At 44.7% G+C, this 27837-nt stretch overlaps 1 protein-coding gene across 10 annotated transcripts in view; it reads right to left on the bottom strand.

Annotated features, from left to right (window-relative positions):
• Positions 1-27837, bottom strand: part of BCAS1 (brain enriched myelin associated protein 1) — a 100548-nt gene that overhangs the window by 66072 nt on the left and 6639 nt on the right. For 9 of the 10 annotated variants that reach the window (XM_075901170.2, XM_025187927.3, XM_075901176.2 and 6 more), the window contains exons 2-4: positions 26825-26906; positions 24946-25033; positions 4287-4876 (exon numbers count right to left, since the gene is read on the bottom strand). In XM_075901170.2, coding sequence (XP_075757285.2) covers positions 4287-4876; positions 24946-25033; positions 26825-26896 — 750 coding nt within the window. In that variant the 5' untranslated portion in view covers positions 26897-26906. The remainder of the gene's footprint in view (positions 1-4286; positions 4877-24945; positions 25034-26824; positions 26907-27837) is intronic. The other variant, XM_075901172.2, reaches the window with a different exon arrangement.

The raw sequence follows: 27837 nt of genomic DNA, 5'->3' as shown, positions 1-27837 counted from the left end.
TTTAATTAGCCATTCGGAAGTTTTTTGGTGTAATTTTAAATCTTAGGTCTTTTGCCATCATACGTGAAAAATAATCAGTTTTATGGGGGTCAAGCCCATCAGCAGGTAGGATTGAACTAGGGACCTTAGAGGCTAAAGCCACACGCCTCTCCTGCATGAGCTAAAAGCTAAATGCTCTTAGCTAAGGTGGGAGAACTCCCTTTCTCACTTGTCATTTCTCAGTGTTTCTGGGTTACACAGGGAACATAATTTGTGTATACTTCAAGACAGAGACCAAGCCTTAGTTTAATAATGTGGAATTTAAGCAAAGCTCAGCAGCGCAAGACTAATTATACATTTTACTGCATTTTTACCATAGCTTATCATTTTTGACATCATAAAAGATCCAGGTCTCCTATTCCATCCTCTCCCCACCCCCTACTGTTTTGTTCTGTTCCTCAAATACACAAAGAAATGCTAGGAAATTTGAGGCTAAGACCGAAGTTCCATTTTCACACTGAGTACCAATTGAGGCCCGTGTCCTACAAACACCTGTGTGCATTTGGGACCACTCACATGCTTAAACTTAAAAGTATTTACAGAACCAGGGACTTAGTCCACAAGCAGTTCCACTGAATTCCAAAGGGATTCTTTTTTTAAAAAAAAAAACTAGGGGCCCAGTCCTGCAAACACTTCTGCATGTGCTTAACTAGACTGCTCTGAGTAGTCCCATTGATTTCACATGCATAGTCAAAAGTAGAATTCAATAGGAATGAGAGTAGCAGATGTCCAAGTATCTGAGCTAAAGCTGTGTGAATAGCAGAAGCATTTTAACATGTCATTGTCTGAGTTGGGAAAGTTTCTTTTGATTTGAATGTGTTTGTGGTACATTGACGGGCACTTTCTACAAACAGTCGCATGCTTGAGGTTTACAGATGTCGGAATTTGTTGACAACAAGCAAATGTTTAACTTAGATTCATAGTGAAAAGCTATTTTGGATTATGTATTGCAGTGAATAATGTGTGCCTCACGTTTCATTACTCCTATCAACCCACACACAGCATGAACTGTACACTGCACATTATATAATCAATATGCAATTTGAAATTTGTGCTTTGTGCTTGCTTACGTCTTAATGGAGAAAAAAAAAGAAAAAAAGAGAAGCATAGAGCAACAAGTGTTTCCCAGTGAGCGAGGGGTGTGATTTTATATGCCAGCAATATTATTTTGCTGAGATAGCTTATTTAGTTTGGGGGGCAGGCACTAAAGTAGAGCACTAAAAACATTCTTTTTCTGGTATAAGTTGGGTCTCCACTCAGGGTATGTCCACTAGGGATGTTAAATTCCATTTAATCAACTAATCAGCTAGTTGATAGATTTTTCATTAACTAGTCGATTAATTGATAAGCGGGGGAGGTGTAGTGGGATTATCTCCCCACCCCAGGAACTAACTAACCCCACTGTAACTCTGCCTTTTAAATATATTAAGAGTCTGCTGGCTCTTAATACATTTAAAAGGCTGAAGTACAGCAGGGGGAACCCAGTGCAAGCTGGGACAGCTGATTCCTGGGTCACGCCGGGTCTCCCGCACTGTGCACCAGCCTTTTAAATGTATTAAGGCTGAAGTACAGTGGGGACCTGACACAAACCAGGCCAGCTGATTCCCTGCCCGCATCAGGTCCCTCTGCTGTGCACCAGCCTTAAATGTAAAAAGCTTGGAGCACAGCAGGGGACCCAGTGCGGGAATCAGTTGTCCTGGCTCGCACCAGGATCCCCCCCCCCTCCCCCCCACTGCACTTCTGACTTTTAAATATATTAAGAGCTGGCATGTCCCTGCCTCCTCTGCCCCCTGTGCAGATGATGTTCCTCTCCTTGCTGCATCTGATAGAGGCAACAAGGGGGAGAAGTAAATAGTCCACTAGTCACTTACATCCCTACACAGCAGCATTATATTAGAATAACTAATGTTATTCTGAAATAACAAAGAGCGTGTCTACACTGCAAGCCATTGTTTCAAAATAATGGCGAGCTGGAGCCCTTCTTTCTCTGACTCCTCTAACTCTCCTTTCACAAGGAGTAAGGGAAGTCGAAGGAAGAGTGTTCTTCCTTCAAACTTCCTACTGTGTAGGTAGCACCAAAAGCTGAATTAAGCTATTTTGACTTAAGCTACGCAATTGACGTAGCTCAAGTTGCATAGCTTAATTTGACTTTTGCCCTGCTGTGTAGATGGGCCCTCAAAGATTTTGCCATTCCTAGTAAAGTGAAATGGCATAGGGCAAGTCAAAAGAGCAGGACAAACAAACTATGAATTGTTAATTTTATATTTAACTGTAAAGGTAATCATTTTAATCAGATATAGGCCAAGACTTAATCGTGAAGGAATTTGTAAATACATTTGAATACTGGGAGGATATCAGTCTTTCCCTGGATAATTTTCAAACTGAAAGAAAAGGCAATATATACTGAATACACTATTGATTGTGGATTATTCACTCATCTCTTCTTTAAACAGTGGGTTTTTTAGATTCCATGAATCCATGTCAGAACACATATACACAAGTGGGCATATGCACTCTAACCCATCTGTTATAAATGAGCTGTCTGGGATACTCAGTGATGTGCACCATTTTTGAAGAACAGGCACCAAACCACATTTGTTATCTATAAACTTCTATCGTACTCTTATCTTAAAACAAACTGGCAAACTTTTTTTTAAAATGAGAAATAGCTTTAGTGTGGAGCTGAGATCATCAAGTTTGAGGTTAGAGCTGAGATACCAAACTTCTGCAGGGAGGGGAAATGAATTTCAGAGTGGAAAAAGAGAGACTTATTTTAGAAACAATACAGTAATAATATATTCAGAAGGCAAAACAGATCTCCTTCAGAGATATGGCCAATGCTGCTTGAGGTAACAATATTAAAGAAGTTATCCTAAGTCCATCAAGATACTAATTTCTCTAAAAAAATCCCTTTTCCTCCATAGATTCTGATAAACATATCCAATATTTATAATTTTTCCCCAGAGGTCATCAAAATATTTGAGTTAGATCCAAAGCTGATGTAAATTGGCCATTGAAGCTAATAGTAGAGTTACACCATTTTACAGCTGCTGAGGGTCTGGTGCTTTGACCAACATAATTATGCTTAAAGTACCATGATATGCAAAATCAATCTCTAGTAATTTGGGTGATATAAAAATTTACAAATGAAACCTGAACTCATCCCTTGGAAAAAGTTTGGCTAGCTATTCAGCTATTGTAAAGAAGCATGACTGTGTTGAAGTCAATAAAGCTATATTGAGTTGTCCCATTAAGTTTAAGAACCTACTAATAATAATTTAAAGCCAGAAAGAACTCAGATCACATTAAAATAGAAGTAGTAGAATGTAGGAGGAAAAGTGCTGACAGCCCTTCATCATAAATAAAAATAAATAAATAAACTGAAGTAAAATAAACAATAAACCATTTACATTCTCCTTGCTTCTACCCACTTTTCCACAGGAAAAGTAAAAAAATAGCATCACATTTGTGACAAGTCTAAAGCAGCACAATAGTAGCATCAGAACAATTGTTATAGATTGCTTATCTCAAATGCTGAGATCTTTCCTCAAGTCACACAAGAGAGTCAAGGTCTATTTCCAGCTCTGCTATTGATTAGCATATGACCTTAGGCAAGTCAGTTAACTTCTTAATGTTTCATTTTCCGTGTTTCTAAAATGTATTCCTAACCATTCTAAAGAATTATCATTCCTTGGATGAAGGGCACTAGACATACAAAGTACAAAGAGTTGTTATTGTATTCTAGTCTTCATTAAGAGTTGTGAACTAGCATGTACAACATGCAATCAGTAGCTATTGCATAAGAAAGAGTGTTAGTATTTTATAAGTTTCTTGTGAAATATGCGTAAAGAATTTCCTAAAACCATCCAATACCAAAGTTCCTAAAGCATGAAAGTTACTTCTGCTTCCAAGTACTTTTTTTTACATTTGCAACCAGCTGCCATTCATCATCTAGCTCTAGATTAAAGGAGCATGAATATAGCTATCTTTCCTAAGTCTTTGTAAAAATACAAATAAATTTAAGCTGTAGGTTGGACGCTAACAATTTGGTCATAACAGAAGCCACAGCTTTTTTTAGTCTTCCAGAGATTGATAGATATCCCTGATAAGTGTGGGGTCACACTACAGAGCAAGAGTATTTGCTGTCTTATTCACACAACCATCTGAACATGACTTTGCCCTGCACCATTAACATTCCTAAGAGATTTAATTAAGGAAGACATTGATATTCCCATTCAAACACTTGCCTTTCCCTGTGAGACACTGTTAGGTGTGCTCTGTAATCCAGCAGACACTTCAGCTGTGAGGCCTGCGTCAGGGATTTCTTCAGTCTGGCTTTCCTCTTGGGTTTCAACTGGTGTCTTACTTTTTTCTTTCTCCTTTCCCTTTTCCAATTTGAAGAGTCTGTCAAAGAAGGTTACTTGTTTTGAATTTGATGGGGCTGCTTCCTCTGTCTCAGGTGGTGATAAGGCTATTAGTTCAGTTTCACTAAGTTCTGCAGCAGAAGGAGCCTGGTTTAGGTTTTTATCTGATCCTTCCTCCAGCACAGATGTTGCAGGACTCTCTCTTTTCTCACTTGATGCTTTGTTTGCTTCAGGCATCACTGAACTGACCTCAAGCTTAGCTGGTCCAACTGATGAATCTCTAACTTGCTCTTCAGTACGCCCTGGTACAGGCCGTGAAAAAGTAAAGCTAAAACGAGATTTTGCAGCTGGTGTTGGATTCTTGGCGTCATTCCCAAAATTCTTTCCGTTTGCATCAGAAGTGGAGCTTATCTCCATTGTCTTCTGGGAAGAAATGGTCACATTATTCTGTTCCACACTTGTCCTTGCATCCACTGCAAACAGAAACATAAAACAGCAATTATCCAACTAAGCAGGGAAGTTATCTTATCAATCATGGTGGTGCAGAGCTTTAATACACTCGTTCTAAAATGCAATGCCTGTTTGAAGACAATAAAGACTGCAATGTGTTAAGTAAATATGGTGATCTCTGTTACAAAATGTGAGCTTCTGCTTAGCTTTGAGGCCTGATGTGAGTTTCCAGTGTTCTCTGTTCTCACCGAAGTCAGTGGGAGTTTTGGGGCTCAGCATCGGCCCTGGATCAGACCCATTATTTCTTTTCTCAGAATTATATCCTAGCTAGAAAAAGACTAACAAAAGGAGGAAGTATTTCCATCTCTGTTTTACAGATGGGAAACTGAGGCGCAGTGAGATGAAAGAGGAAGCATGGCCCAGTGATTAGGCACTAGCCTAGAACTTGGAAGACCCAGCTTCAATGCCTTATTCTACAACAGACTTTGCATGTGATCCCTGAGCAAGTCACTTAATTCACTGTGCCTCATTTCATCTGTAAAATGGGAATAATTGCAGTGCCCTGCCTCTCAGGAATGTGTGAAGATGGATAAATTACAGATTCTTAGGAGCCAAGATTTCTGTGACTCGGGAGTACTATCTAAGATAAATAAACATTTGACACCTCTGTAACACTGCCACCAATCAGATTTGAATCTAGGAACTCTGGAGCTTAGTGCAGGAGCCTCTACAGCTTGAGCTATAAAGCTACCTGGCTCTTAGCCCATGCTGTAGAGGTCTCTTGATCTTATCTGTTGCTGTGATTTAAGTGCCACTGCGTGGGATAGAAAACCACACTAGGGCTACATCTATACTGTCAGTTTTTTGCAGAAGATGAAATGCAAATGAAGCACTCATTTGCAAATCTCGGGCTCTCATTTGCATAGTCTCTTCTGATCCTTTTTGTGGAAGAGGTTTTTGCACAAAAAAACACAGATTTGACAGGGCCATTTTTCGGAAAAAGAAAACCTTTTGTGCAAGATCCCTTATTCCTCAAAAAATGAGGTTTACAGGATCTTGTGCAAAAGGGTTTTTTCCCAAAAAATGGCCACGTCTACGCTGTGGTTTTTTGAGCAAAAACCTCTTCTGCAAAAGGATCAGAAGAGACATTGCAAATGAGAGCCCCAAATTTGCAAATCTCGCACTCTGATTTGCATAGTCTCTTCTGATCCTTTTAGCAGAAGAGGTTTTTATGCAAAAAAACAGAGTGTAGGCAGGGCCATTTTTTTTTTAAAAAAAAAAACCAACATTTTCTTCTTCCACAAAAAACTGACAGTGTAGACGTTGCCTAGGTGTGGGTTACACCGCCACGTACTAAAAAAGCTCTGCAAAAATGGTGGCCTTTTATTTGCCCTTATAGAAAAGATTTACTTACTGTCCACAGTAAGGTAAAATATAACTAATTTAATGTATCAAACAACCATCACAACAATATTTAAGCATGATTTAGATCTCCTTATGTTAGAACTACACAAAAGAGGTGATAAGTCAACAAAAATTCAAGGGAAAATTGTTGCCATCTCATTATAGTCAGTTGAACATCATGCTTCATTTTGTCATCTAATATTTACACAGTGGAAGCGCCCCAAGATCCTAGTTAGAAAAGGATCCAGTTGTGCTATGCACTATGCAAACATGTCCATTATTTTCTGTAAAACATGCTAAAATGACATTTTAACATAGAAACAACTGAAAGTCTAATTTCAGACGATATTTTAAAATTTTTCACTTAAAATGAGCCCTTTTTTTGCTTTGAAATTGGCTCATTCTTGGGGAAAGCACCCCACCTTTTTTTAACCAGAACCACATGTTGTTATCTAGTTGGTAATGAGCTGTGAAAAAAATCTTCATATTTCATCTTGTTTAGAGTTTTTCCTACACTTCAGATGAAATGCTTGAGAGGCATCAATACAGGCAGTCCCCGAGTTACGCGGATCCGACTTATGTCGGATCCGCAGTTACGAACGGGGCCCTCCCTCTCCCTCTCCCTGGTCTCCAGCAGACTAGGGAGAGGAAGCAAAGCGGCGGAACACGCGGGCAGCGGATAGCCCAGACGCGTCTGGGCTGTCCGCTGCCCGCGTGCTCCGTGGCTTTGCTCTGCTTTGCTCCCCGTCCCCCTGGTCTGTAGACCAGGGGGACGGGGAGCAAAGCAGAGCAAAGCCCCGGAGCCTGGGGTTCTTAAGTTGAATCTGTATGTAAGTCAGAACTGGCGTCCAGATTCAGCCGCTGTTGAAACTGATCAGTTTCAGCAGCGGCTTAATCTGGACACCAGTTCCGACTTACATACAGATTCAACTTAAGAACAAACCTACAGTCCCTATCTTGTACATAACCCGGGGACTGCCTGTACTAGCAGGCATCTTTAAGCAGCAGCATAAAGAAGTAGCTCACATTCAGCGACATGGCTCAGATGAAGGCTTTGTTCAACAGATGACAGTTTGAAATCACAGCCATTCTGCCTAGAATATTTTGTTTTGATTCTTTCTCATTGCCTGAGAACAGTAGGACATCATCATAATCCTTGAAGATCAAAGGATGGCTATGCTGGAATTTTTCTTGATCATGCTCAAGGGAAACCCTGCCTACAGGAACATGCACAATGTAGCTAAGTTGACTTTATTATTTATATTGTGGTAGTGGTTAGGAGCTCAGTCATGCATGGAAATTTCATTGTGCTAGGTGAGGTACAAACAGAGAACAAAGACAGGTTACCCCATCCACACACAACAAGTAAATCAAATTTACATTCCCTTCATAAAGTTAACTCTGCGTGAGTAATTTAGACTCCCGACACTGATGTCGCCATTCCTGCATGCCTATCAAGTAGTAGCACGTGGGAAACATCTATAAACTGGAGTGACAAGAGAAAGACCGAGCTAGACCAAGATTATCAATCAGCTGATATGCCAAAGTGAATATAAATGGTATTTGTTGACAGGCTTCAGCAGGAAAGGAAACAGCCGATGAAAAGGGAAGGCTGTGACATTGAAATTCACCACCAAGGCCAGATTCTTACCAGATGCCAAAAGGACTGATTCATTTAGTTTCTCTACTTTTACCACATTCATTCCTGCATTTCCCACCTCCCTCCTACTGTGTGTTTTGTTTCAATATCTTGTGTTTTTTAGTTTGTCAATAATCAGATTTCCCTTTTCCAGGTCTGCACTTCAAAGGGCATAAATTGTGGCAGACTTTATGTTCTTGTTACTTCTTATGTAGAAAGTAACTTTTTCTGGAAACAATTTTGTTAGCTTTTAATAAAACAATATTATCTAATTGCTTCTTCAATATTCAGTGTGTATCTGTTTGAGTATCCGTGCATGCAAAAAGAGGTTTGCATGCATTATTAAATAGCTGATCCAGTAAGGTCCACTAGCTATTGATAGCTCTCTCTAAGCACACACAGCTAGATTCTTAAAGGTATTTAGAAACCTAAAGACGCAGATAGGCACCTACTAAGATTTTTAAAAGTTCGTAGTGTAGTTCCTGAACTTCCTCAGGAGTTTTGCCTGAGAAGAGACTGCAGAATCTGGCCTTTAATTTAGAGAAAGAAAACGTGAGACAGAATTTCAGGGCCTCAGATAGGGATGTGAAAGACAATCCAGAAAAAAACAAAAAAGAACAAAAAATTGACTATACATTTTCTTTCTTTAAATGAATAGCAAGGACAAGAAAATAAATAAAGAAGCCTATATCATAAAAGATTCTATGTTCCCATTATGTATCTTAGACATGCACTTTTTCAAAAAATTATACACTAGTACAAAAATAGAAAGATAATTGTGTTTAATTCTCAATTTCAAAACACAGCTTATGAAGCTAAGAAATAACTTATGTCACTAATTACCATGGAAGGAATGATAGGTCTGGAAAGTATCATGCACTTTGTATTAAATTTAGTGTCAGGAAAGTTCTGTTTATTTACCAGGCAAAAGTAGGTCAAAAGGAAAGCAGTTGCACTGGGTGAAGTTGAAGTGTTCATGTCATGAATGGAAGGTTGAGAATAGCACCATATACCAGGTTTATAGCCATTAAATCAACATTAAAAGTCTAGTTTAAATCCATAAATACGAAGATAATCAACTGAATTTTCATCTTCGAGTGATTGCTCATGTGCATTCCAATATAGGTGTGTGCAGCATGCACACATCGTCAGAAGTTTTTTCCCTCAGCAGTACCCTTAGGGCCAGCAGGGAGCCCCCTGGAGTGGCGCCGGTATATCAGTGCATATATACCCCTGCTGGTCCCCTCCTCACTCAGTTCCTTCTTACCACCGTGATGGTCATTGGAACAACCCTCAGCTCCTCCTCGAGTTGTTTCCCTTGCTAATTCTTCTACCCTGTTATCAGCATGCTTCAGTTAAGAACCTGTGAATTCGTTCTAAAGATTCTCCTTTGTGTTCACCCTTTCCACCCCACCGCGAAGCTCCCTGCACCCGCAGCAGGGCATGCCTGGCCCTCAAGCCTTCAAGGCCTGTAAGAAGTGCAGCAAGTCTATTCCCTGTAGCAACCCATACTCCTCGGCTGTGTCTAGACTGGCAAGTTTTCTGCAAAAGCACTTTTCCGTTAAAAGCATTTGCGGAAAATCATGCCAGTCTAGATGTAGCCCTCCTGTCTGAAGTGCCAAAGAGTGTTGCATATAACCTCTGCGTGCAAGATCTGCAAGGCATTTTAACCCAGGACCAAGCGAGAGCGCAAATCTCAACTTCAGACGCTCCTAATGGAGGCAGCTCTCCAGCCGGCACCAGCCTTGGCACTAGCCTCGGCACCAGGCCCTGGCAGTGCACCGGCCTTGGTGTGGGACACCTCAATGCACCACTCTTCCCCGGCACCGCACAAGGCCTGGCACCGCTCACACTTGCCGGCACAGCCTAGGAAGAGGTGGCTTGATAGGGGTCGGTCCATGCCCAGGCATGCACCCTCCGTGCGCTCCTCAGTGGGGCATGTGGTGCCAGTCAGCCCACAACCTGGACCCTCAAGGTCATGTGACTATCCTGCCCGTCGACGGGATGCCAGCCTGCCGGACGACTTCCCAGACCCGTCCTCCCCGGTGGCTTTGGAGGTGGCGAGGGTACTCATCGAATCGTTTTCCTCCTCTCCTCCCATCTCGCCACCTCCCAGACGGCACAGGGATGCCTGGCACTGCTCTCCTTCTAGAGCATCACGAGAGCCAACGCACGAGGCACGGAGCCATGGGTTGCAGGCGGCACCGCCCTCAGTACTGGGCGTGGAGATGCCGCTGCAACTAGCACCGGCACCAGCACCAGATGCAGCCTGCGCTCCTCGCTCAATGCCCTTGCCGACCCTCAGCACTGCGGCACCTGCTCCGCCCCAGGACCAAGCCATGGATATGCCTCCACCCTCGCCTCTACCTCTGCCTCGACACCATGGCAAACCCAAAGCCATGTCGTGACATGCTGCAGCACATTCAGTGTCGGCACCGCTATGGTCTGCGTCGGACTACTCCTCCAACTCCGACACAGAATTGGCATGGTCATCAAGAGGCTCTAGGTCCCACTTGCGGCACCAGTCCTGCTCACAGCACTGTTCCTGATACTGGCATCATTCCCGGCACTGTTCCCCTCCACACCACCTTCAACAACAGTGGGGACAGCCGATCCTGGTGCCGATGCTACAGCAGACTTGACCTCCTCAGCCATCTGGGCAGTGGCCTTTTTGGACTCTGTGGGCCTACCATCAGAGCCAGGGCTCTGCTCCTCCTCAACTGGCTTCCACTATTTCAGGGCCATGGGCTCCCCCATAGGTGACCCTGTTGGTCCGATCCCCCCCTCGACGCATTCCTTGCCTCTGGGCCAGTCGTCTCCGAAGCCAGGGGGGAGTACGGCTCCTCTAAGCCAATCCCCTACCGCTCCCTCTGTGACCACCTCAGAGGGCCCTGAGCACAGGGATGCCCCCGTGGAGGATATCACAAAGGGGTCATCGTCCTCTTCCCCGGATGAAGAGCTGGCCGATGAAGCACCCCCCATGCCGTCAATGGATGCCAGGGCCCACCAAGATCTCCTCTGCTGTCTGGCTCAGAGCCTAGGCGTTCAGGTGGATAAGGTCGCTGAGGACTCGGATCCAACCGTCAACATCTTGCACGCTGAAACCCCCTCAGCTACCCTCTGGCAGATGCCAGATTCCATCCCACCCATGGATAAGCTTGCTGAGCGGAGGTATTTTGTCCCCCCGGAGGGTACTGAGCACCTCTTCTCGCAGCCTCCCCTGGTTCCCTGATCATTCAAGCAGTCAATCAGAGGGAGAGGCAGGGGCAACCAGCGGTTACCCCTAAAAACAGAGACGCCAAGAAGGTGGATTTACTGGGCAGGAAGATCTGTGACTCTGGGGGCATCCAGTACCGGATTGCTAACCAACAGGTCCTCCTCTCCAGGTATGGCTATAACACCTGGGTGTAGATGGCCAAATTCGTGAAATTGCTCCCTGAGACTCGCAGGCAGAATATAAGGCCCTGCAAGAAGAGGGACGGGCAATCTCCTGAGTGGTGTTGCAAGCAGCACTTGATGTGGCCGACGCAGCTTTATGGGTCATGGCTACGGGAGTGGTACTACGCCGTAGTTCCTGGCTCCAGGGCTCAGGGGTGCTGCCTGAGGTCCAAAATACACTCCAGGACCTCCCCTTTGAGGGCACCTCATTCTTCTTGGAGCAAACTGACCAGCGGCTCCATGGCCTGAAGGACACAAGGGCTACATTAAAATCTTTGAGCCTACACACTCTGGCCATGCAGAGGTGTTCCTATGCCAACAGAAATGCTCCTAGAATGCCCCCACAGGGCCCACGCCCTGACTTCACATGCCGTCAGGGCAGGGGCAATAATGGCAGGAACAATCGCCGACACTCCTGCCCAGCCTCGGATTCTACCAGGGACCTCCTAGCAAGCCCCCCCAGCCCCCACCAGGGGTTTTGACGGGACCCCTGAGGGCCTTGTACCAGTCCCCCCATTTCCCTTCTGGGATCGTTTATCCCGCTTCCTCCAGGCCTGTAGGTTGGTTACATCAGGCCACTGAGTCCTGGAAATAGCATAGCCCAATTCCATTATCGCCTTCCTGTCGCCCCCACCTTCCCAGCCCCCCACCCCTTCTGTTTTCAGGGACCCCCTCATGAGCCTCTATTACAGGAGGAAATAAATCACCTCCTTGAGCTGGGGGTGGTGGAAGGCATTCCTCCTGAGCATTGGAACAGGGATTTTTACTCCCGCTACTTCCTGGTTCCAAAGGCGAAAGGGGGCCTCCGTCCTATCCTAGACCTCAGAGCCCTAAATCTCTTCATCGCCTAGAAGTTCAAAATGGTGACACTAGCATTTATTATCTCCTCCCTAGCACTCGGAGACTGATACGCTGCCCTCGATCTAAAGGACGCTTATTTTCACATTTCGATTGCCCCCTCTCACTGCAGGTTTCTGTGTTTTATTGTGGGTTGGGACCATCACCAATTTACGGCCCTCACATTTGGCATTTCTACAGCCCCCCAGGTCTTTACCAAATGCATGACGGTAGTGCTCGCCAGCCTCAGGAAAAGAGGTGTCCAAGTGTTCCCTTATTTGGACGATTGGCTCCTCAGAGGGGAGTCTGATACCCAGGTGAGAAACCATATCACCATAGTATGTGAGCTTTTTCTAGAACTCGATCTCCTCCTAAACCTGGACAAATCTACCCAAGCTCCCACCCAGACTATAGAATTCGTGAGTGCCACCTTGGACTCCTGATCCCAGAGAGCCTCCCTGCCCAGCTTCCACTGCCTCATGCTGCAATCAGAGGTTGCGTTGCTTCAGAGCTTCCCCATGACCATCACCCGGATTTGCATGTGCCTGTTAGGCCTGATGGCTGCCTGCTCTTATGTAGTGCTACATGCCAGGCAGTGCATGCGCCCGCTGCAGATGTGGCTCTCACAGGTCCAGAAGCCGACCGTCCACTCCTGGGACAGGGTGTTGACCATCCCCGTGAACGTTCTCCTCGCACTGCAGTGGTGGACCTGCCAAGAGGTCTGCTCAGGAGTCCCGTTCTCCCGACCAGCCCTGTCACTCCGGCTCGTAATAGATGTATCGGACACGGGATGGGGGGGCTTACCTCGGGGAGCTGCACACTCAAAGTACGTGGTCCTCCCGTGAAACCTCCCTTCATATCAATGTCAGGGAACTCAGAGCAGTCCGGCTCGCTTGTGCGGCTTTTCTTCCACAACTGAGGGGTAAGTCGGTTCTCATCCTGTCGGACAATATGATTGCCGTAGCGTATATAAACAAGCAGGGCAGGGCCTGATCCTCCTGCCTGTGCTCCGAGGCGGTCCATCTCTGGGGGTATGTCTACACTACCACCCTAGTTCGAACTAGGGTGGTTAATGTAGTCATACGAACTTGCAAATGAAGCCCGGGATTTGAATTTCCAGGGCTTCATTTGCATGTTGCCAGGCGCTGCCATTTTTAAATGTCCGCTAGTGCGGACTCCGTGCCCGCAGCTACACGCGGCACGAACTACATAGTTCAGAATAGGAAGCCTAATCCGAACTATCTGTACATCTCATTCCATTTGCAAGTTCATATGACTACATTAACCACCCTAGTTCGAACTAGGGTGGTAGTGTAGACATACCATGAGAGCTCTGTATTGGGGCAGATATCCACCCAATGGCCTCGTAACTCCCGGGCTCCCAGAACATCCTGGCGGACAGACTGAGCAGGTCTTTTGCGAGACACGAGAGGTCTCTGCTCTGGGACATAGCCCAATCCATTTTCCACGCTTGGGGTTTCCCCACCTGGACCTGTTCACCACGGCTCGGAATGCCAAATGTCACCATTACTGCTCTTTCATGGGGCAGGGTCGGGGTTCCCTAGGGGATGCTCTTCTCCTATGCTGGCCACAGGGCCTTCTTTACGCCTTCCCACCATTCCCTCTCATCCACAGGGTCCTGTTGAAAGTGTGGGAGTTCAGGGCACTACTAATCCTGATCGCCCCAGCGTGGCCCCAGCAGCACTGGTACTCAACACTCCTCAGTCTTTTGTGCGAAAGACCCATAGCCCTCCCACTAGTCCCAGACCTCATATCCCAGGAGTTGGGCAGGCTGCACCACCCGGACCTGCAGCCTCTCCACTTGACAGCCTGAAAGCTCCATGGCTTATGGCTCAGGAGCTCCAGTGCTCTCAATGAGTCCAGGAAGTCCTGCTGAGTAGCAGGAAATCCTCTACTAGATCCACATATCTTGCTAAATGGAAGTGGTTCTGCTCCTGGGCGTCCCACCAGGGAATGCACCCAAGATGGACACCAGTACCCAGGGTCCTGGACTACATGCTAGACCTTAGGCTCCAGCATCTCTCTTCCTCCTCCATTAAGGTCCACCTGGAGGCCATCTCGGCCTTCCACCCAGGGGAGGGGGGCAAAACATTGTTCGCCAACCCGATGGTTAATCGATTTTTGAAAGGCTTGGATAGGCTCTACCCGCATATCCGACAATCTGTTCCCCAATGGGACCTAAACTTGGTCCTCTCCAAGCTTATGGGGCCCCCGTTTGAGCCGATGGCCACGTGCACACTCCTTCACATATCATACAAGATCTCCCTCCTAGTGGCAGTCACGTCCGTGACGCGGGTATCTGAACTTAGGGCACTCACACGTGATCCCCTTTACACAGTATTTTTTAAAGACAAGGTTAGACTCCGCCCCCATCCGGCTTTTCTGCCTAAGGTGATCTCTTCTTTTCACACTTCTCAAGATATCTTTCTGCCAGTTTTCTACCCAAAACCACATGCATCTGGAAAGGAACAGGTCCTACACACATTAGATGTCCGAAGGGCGTTAACCTTTTATTTGGACAGGACCAAACTGTTCCATAAATCACCACAGCTTTTTGTAACTATCGCGGAATGTATGAAGGGCCAACCCATATCCACCTAGAGGATCACCTTATGGATAACCGCCTGTATCAGGGAGTGCTACTCCCTAGCGGACATCCCAGCTCCATCTCTTCGGGTGCACTCTGCGAGGGCGATGGCGATGGCCACCGCTTTTGCAGCGCAGGTCCCCATCCCCGACATCTGCAGGGCTGCCACGTGGTCTTTGGTCCACACATTTGCCAATCACTATGCCCTGCCCCAGTAGGCCAGGGAGGATGCCACCGTGGGTAGGGCGGTTCTTAGCTCAGGTGTAGTTTCTTTCCCCACCCTCCGCTTAGTTAGATTCTGCTTTGGAGTCACCTATATAGGAATGCACATGAGCAATCATTCGAAGAAGAAAGAACAGTTACTTACCTCGTAACTGTGATTCTTCGAGATGTGTTGCTCATGTCCATTCCAAATCCCCACCCTTTGCTGAGAACATACTGGTAAGAAGGAACAGAGTGGGGAAGGGGCCAGCAGGGATATATATGCACTGATATACCGGCACCACTCCAGGGGGCTCCTGCTGTCCCTAAGGGTACTGCTGAGGGAAAAAACTTCCGACGACGCGTGCAGACTGCGTGCACACACCTATATTGGAATGGACATGAGCAACACATCTTGAAGAATCACAGCTACGAGGTAAGTAACCAGTCTTTCTATTCTTTAACAGCCTCCAATCATTTGGGTCATCCGGGACTAGACTATTAGATGATCACAAATTAGTTTTATTTGACAAGTGATGATGAATTTATAGTACAAGTTGAACCCCTCTAGTCCAGCATCTGTGGGACCTTACTGGTGCTGAACCAGAGAATTTGCCAAATCATGGGAGGTCAATATTGTCTAGCAGCATTACCAACATTTCCACAGCATACTGGGCTCTTAGAAGACATTTAGGGATACATTAGAGCTAAATAACAGCACTGAATGCTGATTGCCAGGACTGATGTATGTAAACAAACTTTATGGGACCACGGAAAACCTGGCCACACCAAGTGGACATCTGGCAAACTATAATCATGCCAGACCATGGATGTTACCAGACCAGAGATGCCAGACTAGAGAGGTTGAACCTGTAGTTAATTTTTGTAAACAGACTAAATGACTTGCTAATTAAAGCAAGTACATGATGAGTGAATTTTTGATGGAATAGTTTCCGTAACAAATTGCAGTTTTGTTGAAATCAGGATGATTTAATGTGATAAATAGCTTAGACATTTTGTTTAGAAATGTAATTACAGCTCTGCAGTTACATTATCTTGTTCTTAGAGTCCACTGAAAAACAGAATCGAGTTTAATAGCTGTAATGGGGCCATTATGAACTCCTGAAAACATTCTACATTTTAAAAGTCCATCAGCATTGACTTGCATGATGGACTGTACTAGCTCTGCATGAGCCACTGCAGTGTTTCTAGTGTATAATGCACATTTTTTTAAAGGAATTTTCATTTGTTATAATACAAGAACTTTTTTGTTTGTTTTAAATTTTCAACTTAATTTTCAGTGTACATAACAAGTATGTGTGAATCTCTTTTCACAGATATTTAAAATGCCATTGCTTTGTATTGCTAACATTTATGTACATTTAAAAGTCCCCCAGTGCTGTAGATATGTACACAGGCAGAGTTGCTGTAGTGATGCTAATCCCAAGATATTAGAGAGACAAGGTGGATAAAGGCTACATTAGGGAGAGCAAAGCTGCCCAGTCTTTTGATCATGCTACCCAGGAGTCAAATCGCTTAGGCCTGGTCTACACTAAGGGATAAATTCAAATTAAGATACACAACTTCAGCTACATTAATTGTGTAGCTTAAGTCAAAATATCTTAACTTTAATTTTGGTGCTGTCCATGCTGCAGGAAGTTGAACTACCATCGTCAATGGGAGTACCTCTCATAAGAACGGCCACAATGGGTCAGACCAAAGGTCCAACTAGCCCAGACCTAACCTCCATGTATTTATCTAGTTCTTTTTTGAACCCTGTTAAAATCCTGGAATTCACAACATCCTCTGTCAAGGAGTTCCACAGGTTGACTATGTGCTGCATGAAGAAAAACTTCCTTTAGTTTGTTTTAAACCTGCTACCTATTAATTTCATTTGGTGACCCTAGTTCTTGTATTATGGGAACAAGTAAATAACTTTTCCTTATTCACTTTTTTCACACCAGTTATGATTTTATAGATCTCTATCATATCCCCCCTTAGTCTCCTCTTTTCTAATATGAAAAGCCCCAGTATTTTTAATCTCTCTTCACATGGCACCCATTCCAAACCCTAATCCTTTTTGTTGCCCTTTTCTAAAATCTTTCTGATGCCAATATATGTTTTTTGAGATGAAGTGAATACATCTGTATGCAGTATTCAAGATGGGGGCATACCATGGATTTATATAGAGGCAATATCTGTCTTATTCTCTATCCCTTTTTAATGATTCCTAACATTCTGTTTGCTTTTTTGACTGTTGATGCACATTGAGTAGCTGTTTTCAGAGAACTATCCGCAATGACTCCAAGATCTCTCTTTTGAGTAGTTATAACTTAGTCCCCGTCATTTTGTATGTAAAGTTGGGATAATTTTTCCCCAATGTGCATTACTTTGCATTTATCAACATTAAATATCAGTTTGAATTAGCGTGTCTTCACTAGATCTGCTAAATTGAACCCCCGGAGATTGACTGCAGCTGCTTCAATCTTATCTGTTGTGTAGACATGGCCTTGATTGTTACTTTCCTTTTGTTTTTCCAACAGTCTGCTGTTAAACTAGATCAATATGTTCATGCAGGAAAGCTTTACAATACAATATAACTGTACTGTAACTTTGCCTCCAGCTACAGGAGCAGCATACCTGTAGAGGTAGCTACCAATCCGCCCACACCAGCGAGTAGCAAATTGTAAGGGAGCCTTCCAAATAATGTTAATCCCTTTGATTGAATGACAGGTGTAGTTAACTCTCTGGATTACTTGTGTTATATTAGCAGATGGGTGTGTGAAATCCACCTATTTACCAAATATACTGTTAAATACAAACTACTCTCACATGATAAGGGCGTTGTTGGAAAGCACAGTAAAATAAAGATTTGGACCTTGTAGAGATGATGCATAACTATTGATAGAGGGGGAGGAGGCACAATTTAAGTTTCCAGTGGTATACAGCAGGGTTCATTCATAAGAAATAAGAAGGTTTCTCACAGGAATTATTCTTATTTACAAGGAGCAGCTGCATTTTTATGTGCTGATATTTTGGCTAAGCTAGACCAGCTTTTGTGTTTTCAATAGTACTTCAATGTGTATTTGAATTCCAGAGCAATACTTTTAAAATATTGTAAAAACAACAAGTAGTCTGGTGGCATCTTAGGCTTCATCTTCACTGCGAGTTCTTCTGGCAGAAAATATGCTAATAAAGGATGCTTTAGCATAAATCACAATCTCATTAGCATATTTTCTGCTGTTTCTTTTTGCGCAAGGGGTTTTTGTGCAAAAAGAAGCAGTGTGGATGGAGTTTTTGCACAAAAAATTTACCAAATGTGCCTATATGTTAGATCACACCCTGGTGTAAATAAAGCTATGCTGATTTACTTCAGAGCTACGTTGATTTCTACCAGCTGAGGATATGGCCATGCTATTTTTATATACATACATATATATTTAGCTTTAACAGGCTATTTAAGATTTATTACAGCAACACAGTATTGAACTGTGGATGTATACCATAAAACAGCTGAATCTTTATTTACTGTTCCAAAAAAACACAAAGGCTAGATATTTCTACTGGCTGTTACGTGCTAGTAGTTTCACTTAATAATAAAGTTCTCAATAAGAATGGAAACAATATTTAATAGCTGCTATAATCTGTAAACAGTGAGAAATGGAAGATGTCCCATGCAGGAGAAACATTAGTAACATTCCTTCTGCTGTATCTATAAACATTGAATTGAAACATTAAGGTCACAAACCAGTATTTTCTCAGCACGTAGCATGAAGCTTGACAAGGCTTCAAAAGTAACAGGTGGAAGAGTAATTAAATAGTTTCCAAAAGAAAAGAACTACAGACAATATAATAATATAGACAGGTCACAGGTCTGCGTTGCACCATGATTATCTTCAATTACAATAAATCTTGATCTTGTAGTATAGATGAGATTAAAATTTGTGGGGGGAAGGGTTGCAAAACTGACATAAAACATCAATAAGGCTTAGGGCAAAAGAGATTATATATATATATATATATATATTGTTCTTTTTTTGTGATGGTACTGACCGGTACACAGTACTGGCACTTCTAGATGCAGTACCAGCACCTCCAGTCAGAGCTCAACAACTTTTCCCCTGGAATACTGGTACCTTTTTTTTTTTTAACAAAAAAATCACTGTGTGTGTGTGTGTGTGTGTGTGTGTGTGTGTGTGTGTGTGTGTGTGTGTGTGTGTGTGTGTGTGTGTGTGTGTGTGTGTGTGTATTTGCAAGGTTTGAGTTTGGAGGCACGTTAAGTACATTCATACATTAACTCACCAAGAATCAAAAAGAAAAAAAATGGGAAATCATGAATCATGAGTTTCCCAGCCTCTGGAAAAATAAACTTTGATTATGAATACATTTCCCTGTTTCATAAATTTCACCAGGCTTACTTTAACTGCTCACCAACTCATCACACAGACATATTTGGGGGAAAGCTAAATGGGGGTAACACTGGAGCTGATACACACAACTTTGAAAACTGACCATGCATGTGTCAGTAGCTAATCAAAGTTCCATTTTTTCTTCCTTGGCAGTAACTCACCTATGGGAGAGGAAACCAGCCAAGTTTCTAACATTCTTGCACTGAGGATTTACCCCTCTGTAGAGTAAACTAGGTGTTCGACCTTAATCTGCAGGCTTCTGGGATTATGTAGCAGCCAAGGTCATGCAGGCAGATGGCTCTTTGCTTCTGCTATAATGCTGAATCCCATGGATAGAACTGTGGGCTAGCACACAGGTATAGGGGAAGCATAACCTGACCAGAGGGGACCACCTCCCAACCCCACATGTGCATCACTCTCTCTCTAGCTGACAGTCTGGCTTGGAAAACAGGAAGGAAAAGGTAGCTAAATGTGAGCTGTATCAAATCAAATTGTGTTAATCATCCAAGTATCGAGCCAACACCCACAATTTATACATAGTACTGACATATGTTCTATGTACGAAAAGACAAGGCTACGCCTATGTATAGTTACCAGTAAACTACAATCCAGTGCAGACTATTACAGTCAAATGGGTCAGGGGGCTTGTGACAGGGCATCTGCCCTGCACTGGCCCTTTAAGGGCAAAAACCCAGCCCTGAGTGAGGGCTGAGAAGCCCCACCTGAGGCAGTTATTGCTGATTAGGGCCCAGCTGGAGGCTATATAAAGAAGGGCTCCTGGTGGGAAAGAGAAGACTTACTCTTGCAGTGGCTAGAGAACAGGAGGGACCTGGCTGCCTGGAAAGCAGGAAGCTTCCTGGAGGTAGTGGGGCTGGGGAGCTCTGGCCTAGCCTCACTCCCAGGCTGCAGGGCTTAAGGCAAGACCTGAGTGTATTGGGTTGCAGGGATACAGGCAGGATAGGAAAAGGAAGCAGGTCTACACCCTCTTGCCAATGATGAGTGGCCATTTCAGACTGCAGTTTGCTTCTGAGGCAGGGGCTAGATGAAGACTGACAGTGAGTGGGTCACTGAGGCAAGCAGGGTACAGGGGAACTGGGTGTTCCCTGGGAGGGGAGGACTCCAGAGTACAGAGACTGATACCTACACACCCTCCCCTGGAAGTGGGCTGAGATACACTGGAGTGGGCACTTTCCTGAAGAGGACACCACGGTCCAAGAATGACGTGGGTCCACACTGGAATAGGAAGGGAGGACACGGGGAGACATCAGCCAGAGGGAGGTGTCCAGCTAGCTGACAAGAGCTAATTCCCAGGGCTACCAGCAAGAGACACTGTGGTGGTGAGCTTGCCCCGTGACAGGGCTGAATTACGTTATGATAGTCTCCAAACACAGATAACCCAGCCTTTGGTCTTGCAGTGTAGATGTGATGGAATCCTTGGCTAACCACAAATTTCCAAATCATGCTACAGTCCTTATGGTCACTAGGGTTACCAGGTAGTCACAAAAAAAAAAAAAAAAAAGACACACTTGATCGGGGGCGGGGTATGGCAGGGAGGAAGGGGAGGGTGGGAAGCAGAGCAGGCGAGGGGTCAGGGGCAGCAGGGCTGGCCGGGGAAGATTGGGAGGAGGAACCGGCCGGTGAGAAGGAGAGCTGGTTGAGGGGGAGGGCGGGAGATCAAGAGGAGGAGGGAAGAACTGGCTGCCGGAAGCAGGGCTGGCTAGGGAAGATCAGGAGGAGAAGTGAGGGAGAACCGGCCAGCCGGGAAGAGAGCGGGGGGGGGGGGGGAGGTGTCAAAGTAGCCGGCAGGGAGTGGAACTGACTCAGGCACATGCAGATCCTAGGGTGCTGCCTGTCCCATGCACGGTCCCAGTGAAATACAATCAAGTCTGGCTGCAGCTCCACCATGTGCTTGACCAGTGCTCAGGAGCACAGACAGGGCTTCCCTTCCTCCTCAGGTGCAACCAGAGGCTCCCAGCACCAATTGTGCCCTGCCTCCCAGTCACTTCCTCCATTCTGCCAGGCTTCCCTCAGGCACCCAGCTGGAAAACCAGAAAATACCGGATAGTGCACATGTCTGGTATTTTCTGAAATTTTTTACTGGACAGAGGGCCCAAAAACTGGACTGTCCAGTAGAATACCGGACACCTGGCAACCCTAACTGTCACATATGTAGCTATGCAATGTGGTGGTAGCTGAGTTAGTCCCAGGATTTTAGAGATACAAGGTGGGAGAAGTAATATGTTTTATTGGATCAACTTAAAATATATTGCTTTTCTCAGCTGGCCTGCTCCATATGTAGCTATGTAAATTATGATTTCGTGCCTGTGTACTATACTTTTAAATTTGTAGATAACTAATGAAAGCAGCTGCCATTTTCTGTCCAGTTTAGACACTTGGGCTGCGTCTAGACTGGCATGATTTTGCACAAATACTTTTAACAGAAAAGTTTTTCTGTTAAAAGTATTTGCGCAAGAGAGCATCTATACTGGCATGTGCCTTTGTGCAAAAGATTTGCTTTTGTGCAAAAGCATCCGTGCCAGTGTAGACGCTCTCTTGTGCAAGAAAGCTCCAATGGCCATTTTAGCCATCGGGCTTTCTTGTGCAAGAAATTAACGTTGCTGCCTACACTGGCCCTCTTCCACAATAATACTTGCGCAAGAAGGCTTATCCCTGAGCGGGAGCATCAGAGTATTTGTGCAAGAACCACTGATTTTGTACATTACAAAATCATGCCAGTCTAGACGCAGCCCTGAAGTACAGAGGCTTAAGCAATACATAAATAAAAATGTGTGTTGAATGTATTTTTCTGTCTAGGCAACAAAAGCATGAACTTGCATATTCCCACTCCCTGTATTTTAGAGTCAGGAAAGTGATTTTTTTCAGTCAATGTGTTCCAGACAGAAAAGACATCCAGTAACAGAGACTGTGCTTGATTTTTGCCCAAAAGTTGAGAGGAGATGAAGAAGAAGAAGAATGTTTACATGTTTTTTATTGACATTTCTTAGGAACATTCATTTGGTTTCTAATCCTTCCTCTCATTCAACTCCACTTTATTTTGGGAACTATAAATATATAATATGTAACTTTATTTATTTGGTACCTCTGCAATAACATGCACCTTGCCTTTCCTTACAACAGTCTTGTTAGCAATCTAGAAATAGGTCTTAAATCCTGAAACTGTAGCAATTTGGGTGCATGTCAGTAAACCAGAATATATCCCATCTGAGCAGATTAAGGTCCAGATCACTGGAGGAACGTTGGTTTATACCTGCTAACCATCTGGCATAAAACTTCCTCCCCCTCCAATCTGATTTCCATGTCCGAGGGGATGTGAACAGTGTTCCCTGTAAGATGAGTGCTTTGGTGGCTGCCCAGGAGAGTTTCAGGTGCAACCCAGTTGATTGGCAGAGTGCTCACAGCTACCAAGAGCCCACAGCAAGTGTTTCTATTGCCTGTGCCTTGGTGCACGTAAAATTTATTTTGTACATGGATGGAAAAAAATTAGGGGAAACATTGGATATAAGCCCTGCAATCCTGCCTGTGAATGCAGAGTCTTTAACAACAATATCAGAGGTTGTAGACTTGCTACAAGGATCTTAGAAAAACCGAAGGGGAGCAGACAATAGTGAACAAAGATAGGATGGAGCCCCGGTAAAACAAGAGTTTGAGACTGTGTAGATTGTGGTTGCTAGATGAAGGGTCCCTGAGATGGAACCTTGAGCAAAGGATGGGCCCAGGTTCTGCTACAGCCACTGGAAAAGTGGCAGTAGAGCAAAAAACAGTGATGGTTGTCTATTGCAGTGCTGAGATCCTGGAAAAGGAGAACTATAGTGAGGTGCCAAGACCATGAAGAGGGAGCAATCTAGGCTGAAAGAACAGGGAAAGAAACCACATAGAGAGCAACTGAAGGAGGGGGCCTCACAGTAGTGGAGATCTGGTCCTCAGCTGAGCCATAAGGGGGACATTCCGGGGCTATGTCTACACTTGCGACTTCTTGCACGAGAAATATGCAAATGTGACTAAGTGTGGAATATCGCTGAGTATCATTTGCATACCTAATGAGCCACCATTTTTGCAGAAGAGCCTCTTGCGCCAGAAGGAGCTGTCTACATTGCCCCTTCTTGCACAAGAAAAACCCTCTTGAGCAATGCCATTATGCTCATTATTTTCAGGAATAAAAGCATTGTGCAAGAGGGTTTTTTGCACAAGCAGCCTTCTGGGTTGTCATCATCAATGGAGCCAGAGACCTGTGAGGACACCTCGGCAATAAATCCTGACAACTTCCTAAATATCAGTACTTATCCTCTCCTTCTCCCTTTAATGATCAGTTTCCAAGCAAGTGACTAGTACAGTCCCCATGAGCGCAGTGAAATAACTTGGTAACTCCTCGCTGAGTATCATTGTTGCTGCTGACCCGCAAGCGACATTTACATCCTCTAGAATGTTAAGTATTCTCCATCCCATTCTGTGAAATACCTTCCCATCATGTACCCTCAATCTCAGGGCCTCTTGAAGGGGCTTACAAGGATTGATGGGGTCTTCAGGGTGGCCTTCACTTGTGCTCCTTGTTGCAAAGGTTCCTATGCGGCTATGCAGCTGCATAAAGTATCTGAAAAGTAAGCTGCCCCAGCTATACCGTTTCACACCTTAAATCATGCCCTTCCTCCTTTGGCCAATCCTCACCAATTCCAGTCCATCCTTAGTCCACCCCAAAATGCCCCCTAATTCCTGAGCTCAGGTAGAGGTACAGAGGGTCCTTCTGTCACATCTACACTTGTGCTATAATCTCTGGCTGTGTCTACACTGGTGGCTTCTTGCACAAGAACATCTTGTGCAAGGGTTCTTGTGCAAGAAGTCTTGTGCAAGAAAACGTCCACACTGCCATGTGCGAGCTGCGCTTTTGCGCAAGAGCGCCCATGGCAGTGTGGACGCTCTCTTGCGCAAGAAAGCTCTGATGGACATTTTAGCCATAGGGCTTTCTTGTGCAAGAAATCCCTGCCCAGCGTCCACACTGCCCTCTTGCACAAGAGCTCCTGCACAAGAGGACTTACACCTGTTAAAAAAGAGCGTAGCTCTTGCACAAGAAGCTCTCTCTTGCCTCGCCGTACTGTAAATTTCCTTGCGCAAGAGTGGGCGAGCAGTGTGGACGCTCTGCGGATTCTTGCGCAACAGCCATACTTGCGCAAGAAGCTTCAAGTGTAGACATAGCCTCTTTGTGCCCACTGGGGACTCTGATTAATCGGGTCTGAAATATTCAGTCTACTGTGTAACACTTTATAATTTGGGCAGGGTTTGAAGCAGCAGACTCGTAATCTGATTAAATAAACATCTTAATGAGAGTATTTGAATTAGCAAAGGCTGCAGCTGTCTTACCTTCTTGAGAAGCCTAGGCTTTGGAAACCACAAGTGATGATTCACAAGTCTGAACTGACACACAAACTAATCTTTTCATCTGATACTGAACATGGCTCTTATTGTTTCAGCTTTAGTATTGCATCTTCCTAGCTGCTAGCAGAAGCAGAGTGGATGTGACAGCTCTCCCTTTCCACTACATACCTTTATCATTGTTTTCAGAAGAATCAGTCTGTACAGCCTGAAGTGTGACAGGTCCATTTTTAGCACAGGCAGGAGGTTCAGACGCAACCTGAAACACCAAATTTTATATATTTGCTTAGCTGCATGCCTTAGAATACACATTGTCAAGAATTTGCACAATGTAGCAGAAGATATCTGATAAAAAAAAATTCAAGTGTTTAAGTGACCTAGGTTTCTAAGTCCAATTTTAAAATTGACTTAAAAACCTTAGAAATTGAGTAGAACAATGCCTAAATATCTTTAAAAATAGGAGTTTTCATGCCCGAGGCCCAGATCTTAAGGCATATAGGGTGTGTCTAGACTACATGCCTCCATCGACGGAGGCATGTAGATTAGACAGATCGGCAGAGGGAAATGAAGCCGCGATTAAAATAATCGCGGCTTCATTTAAATTTAAATGGCTGCCCTGCTCTACCGATCAGCTGTTTGTCGGCAGATTGGGGCAGTCTGGATGCGCCGCGTCGACAAAGAAGCCTTTCTTGATAGGCACAGGTAACCCTGGTTTCACGAGGCATACCTGTGCCGATCAAGAAAGGCTTCTTTGTCGACGCGGCGCGTCCAGACTGCCCCGATCTGCCAACAAACAGCTGATCGGCAGAGCGGGGCAGCCATTTAAATTTAAATGAAGCCGCGATTATTTTAATCGCGGCTTCATTTCCCTCTGCCGATCTGTCTAATCTACATGCCTCCGTCGACGGAGGCATGTAGTCTAGACACACCCATAGGCACCTAAATGATTAGAATGTATTGTGTTAGTGTTCCCATCAAAAGGAGAGGAGTGAAAATGTGGTGCCAATGACATCAATAGGGGGTTTCATATTGAAATCAATCAGGATAATACTTTATCTCAAGATTTTGGGGCCTGTGCACCAGTATCTAATATATAAAGGAGAATGTTTATAAGTGTGTGCGCTAATAACTTGGACACTATAAGAGCTACTGCAACCAAACTTTGCATGGGATAACCTTTCATCCAGGAGAAGGTTTTAAGGTACTTTTGGACCTGATTGGGCCTGAGGTCAAGCTGTAAAAATCAAAAAGTAACCTGCTGCACTGCGCTGCAGGGGCCGCACTGCGCTGCCGTGGCCGCCCCGCCCACCCTAGGTTCCATGCCTGCCACCTGCGGCCCCCAGTACCATCCAGGACTATCCCCCTCCCACCTGTGAGGTTACATAAGCGACCCCCCGACCTTCCCCCTATGCCGGCACATAGTGCTCCAACCCACCATGTGCACAACAGCTCAGACACCTGCTCTGCCCCCCGCAGCACCTGTAGCCCCAGGTGAGAGCTGGGGCACTCCTCCCATGTGTAACCTCCTCTCCACCTGGGGTCGCACCCTCCCCCTCCTCCGGGGATGACGTGGACCTATATTTTAATACCTATAGAAATCAGTGCAACTTTTCTACCATTCAAAAAAAGATAATGGACTACTGTTTTTTCTCCATTTTGTTCCTCCAGTTTCCCGAGCAACGCCCGGTAACTTCAGCTAGTTTCTTCTTTTGTTTTTTCAACCCATGTGCAGAATAAATTTTGTTATGTGCACCACGGCACGTGCAGATGTGCACCACCAGTATAAACACATTCTGCTGGCTGTGGGCAGCACCTGAATTTCTCCTATATGGTTGCCCAAGTGCTCATCTTACAGGGGACACTGCTGTGCACCCTTTCCTCCTACTCTATATACACAGGAACAAGAAATCTATACTGAAGCCCGTAACATAGGAAGGTTTTATACAATGAGAGTGGGATTTTCAAAAGCACCAATGGCAGTTTGAACAGGACTCTGGGTGCCTTTCTTATTAATGCAACAATAGTCAAGGGATGAGGTTTTTTTGGTTACCTGATAATTCTCTGTTGTGCACACGTTATCTTGGTCTTCAGCTTCTTCTTGAACCGTCAAATTATTTCCCATATTTGCTGCACTATGGAGAAAAACCATTTATTAATGCAGAGTTAATGCATGGCTGTGAAGGAATCTATCAAATTAAGAGAAGGCAACTGAACACAGGTTTTGACAGACACCTTAAAATTTTCCGGAAAGTTTCATCTGCTTTGGAGAAAGTTCTTTATTACATCACGGTCTCTGATACTACAGGCCTCATTGCTTGGATATAGTTTGCCCTATTGACAACTGCTCACCAAAAAGAGGGCATATTCCCAAATATTTCTGGCTTCTTTATGAAGTTTAGTTGCAGCTGACACATTTTGCTTGTTTAGACTATATGAACTGTGTGAAATAAGAGCATAGAGCCTGTGGCTGCTAGCTGCAAAGAAGACATAGGATATGCAAGGAATTGCCCATTATTAAGATGAGAGGCTAAACACTGTGGCTGCGTCTAGACTGGCATGATTTTGCAGAAATACTTGTAACGGAAAAGTTTTTCCATTAAAAGTATTTCCACAAAGGAGCATCTAGATTGGCACGGACGCTTTTGCGCAAAAACATCCATGCCCAGTATAGACACGCTTTTGTGCAAGAAAGCTCCAATGGCCATTTTAGCCATCGGGCTTTCTTGCGCAAAAAATTAAGGTGCCTGTCTACACTAGCCCTCTTGCGTAAGTATTCTTGCACAAGAGGGCTTATCCCTGAGCGGGAGCGTCAAGTATTTCTGCAAGAAGCACTGAATTCTTATATTAGAATGTCAGTGCACTTGCACAAATTCAAGTGGCCAGTGTAGACAGCTGGCAAATTTTTGCACAAAAGCGGCTGCTTTTACGCAAAATCTTGCCAGTCTAGATGCACACCATGAGTATCTAGTACTGAAATATGGGAGGGAGGGAGCGTAGAGATTATCCCAGCTGCTCTCATACGAAGTGCAATTAAAAGGAGGATGAGGAAAGTGCTCGCAGGCA

The sequence above is a fragment of the Pelodiscus sinensis genome, chromosome 17, assembly GCF_052426305.1.
Source record: "Pelodiscus sinensis isolate ZL-2025 chromosome 17, ASM5242630v1, whole genome shotgun sequence".
NCBI classification, from domain to species: domain Eukaryota; kingdom Metazoa; phylum Chordata; order Testudines; family Trionychidae; genus Pelodiscus; species Pelodiscus sinensis.
This window is presented reverse-complemented; position numbering and strand designations above follow the sequence as displayed.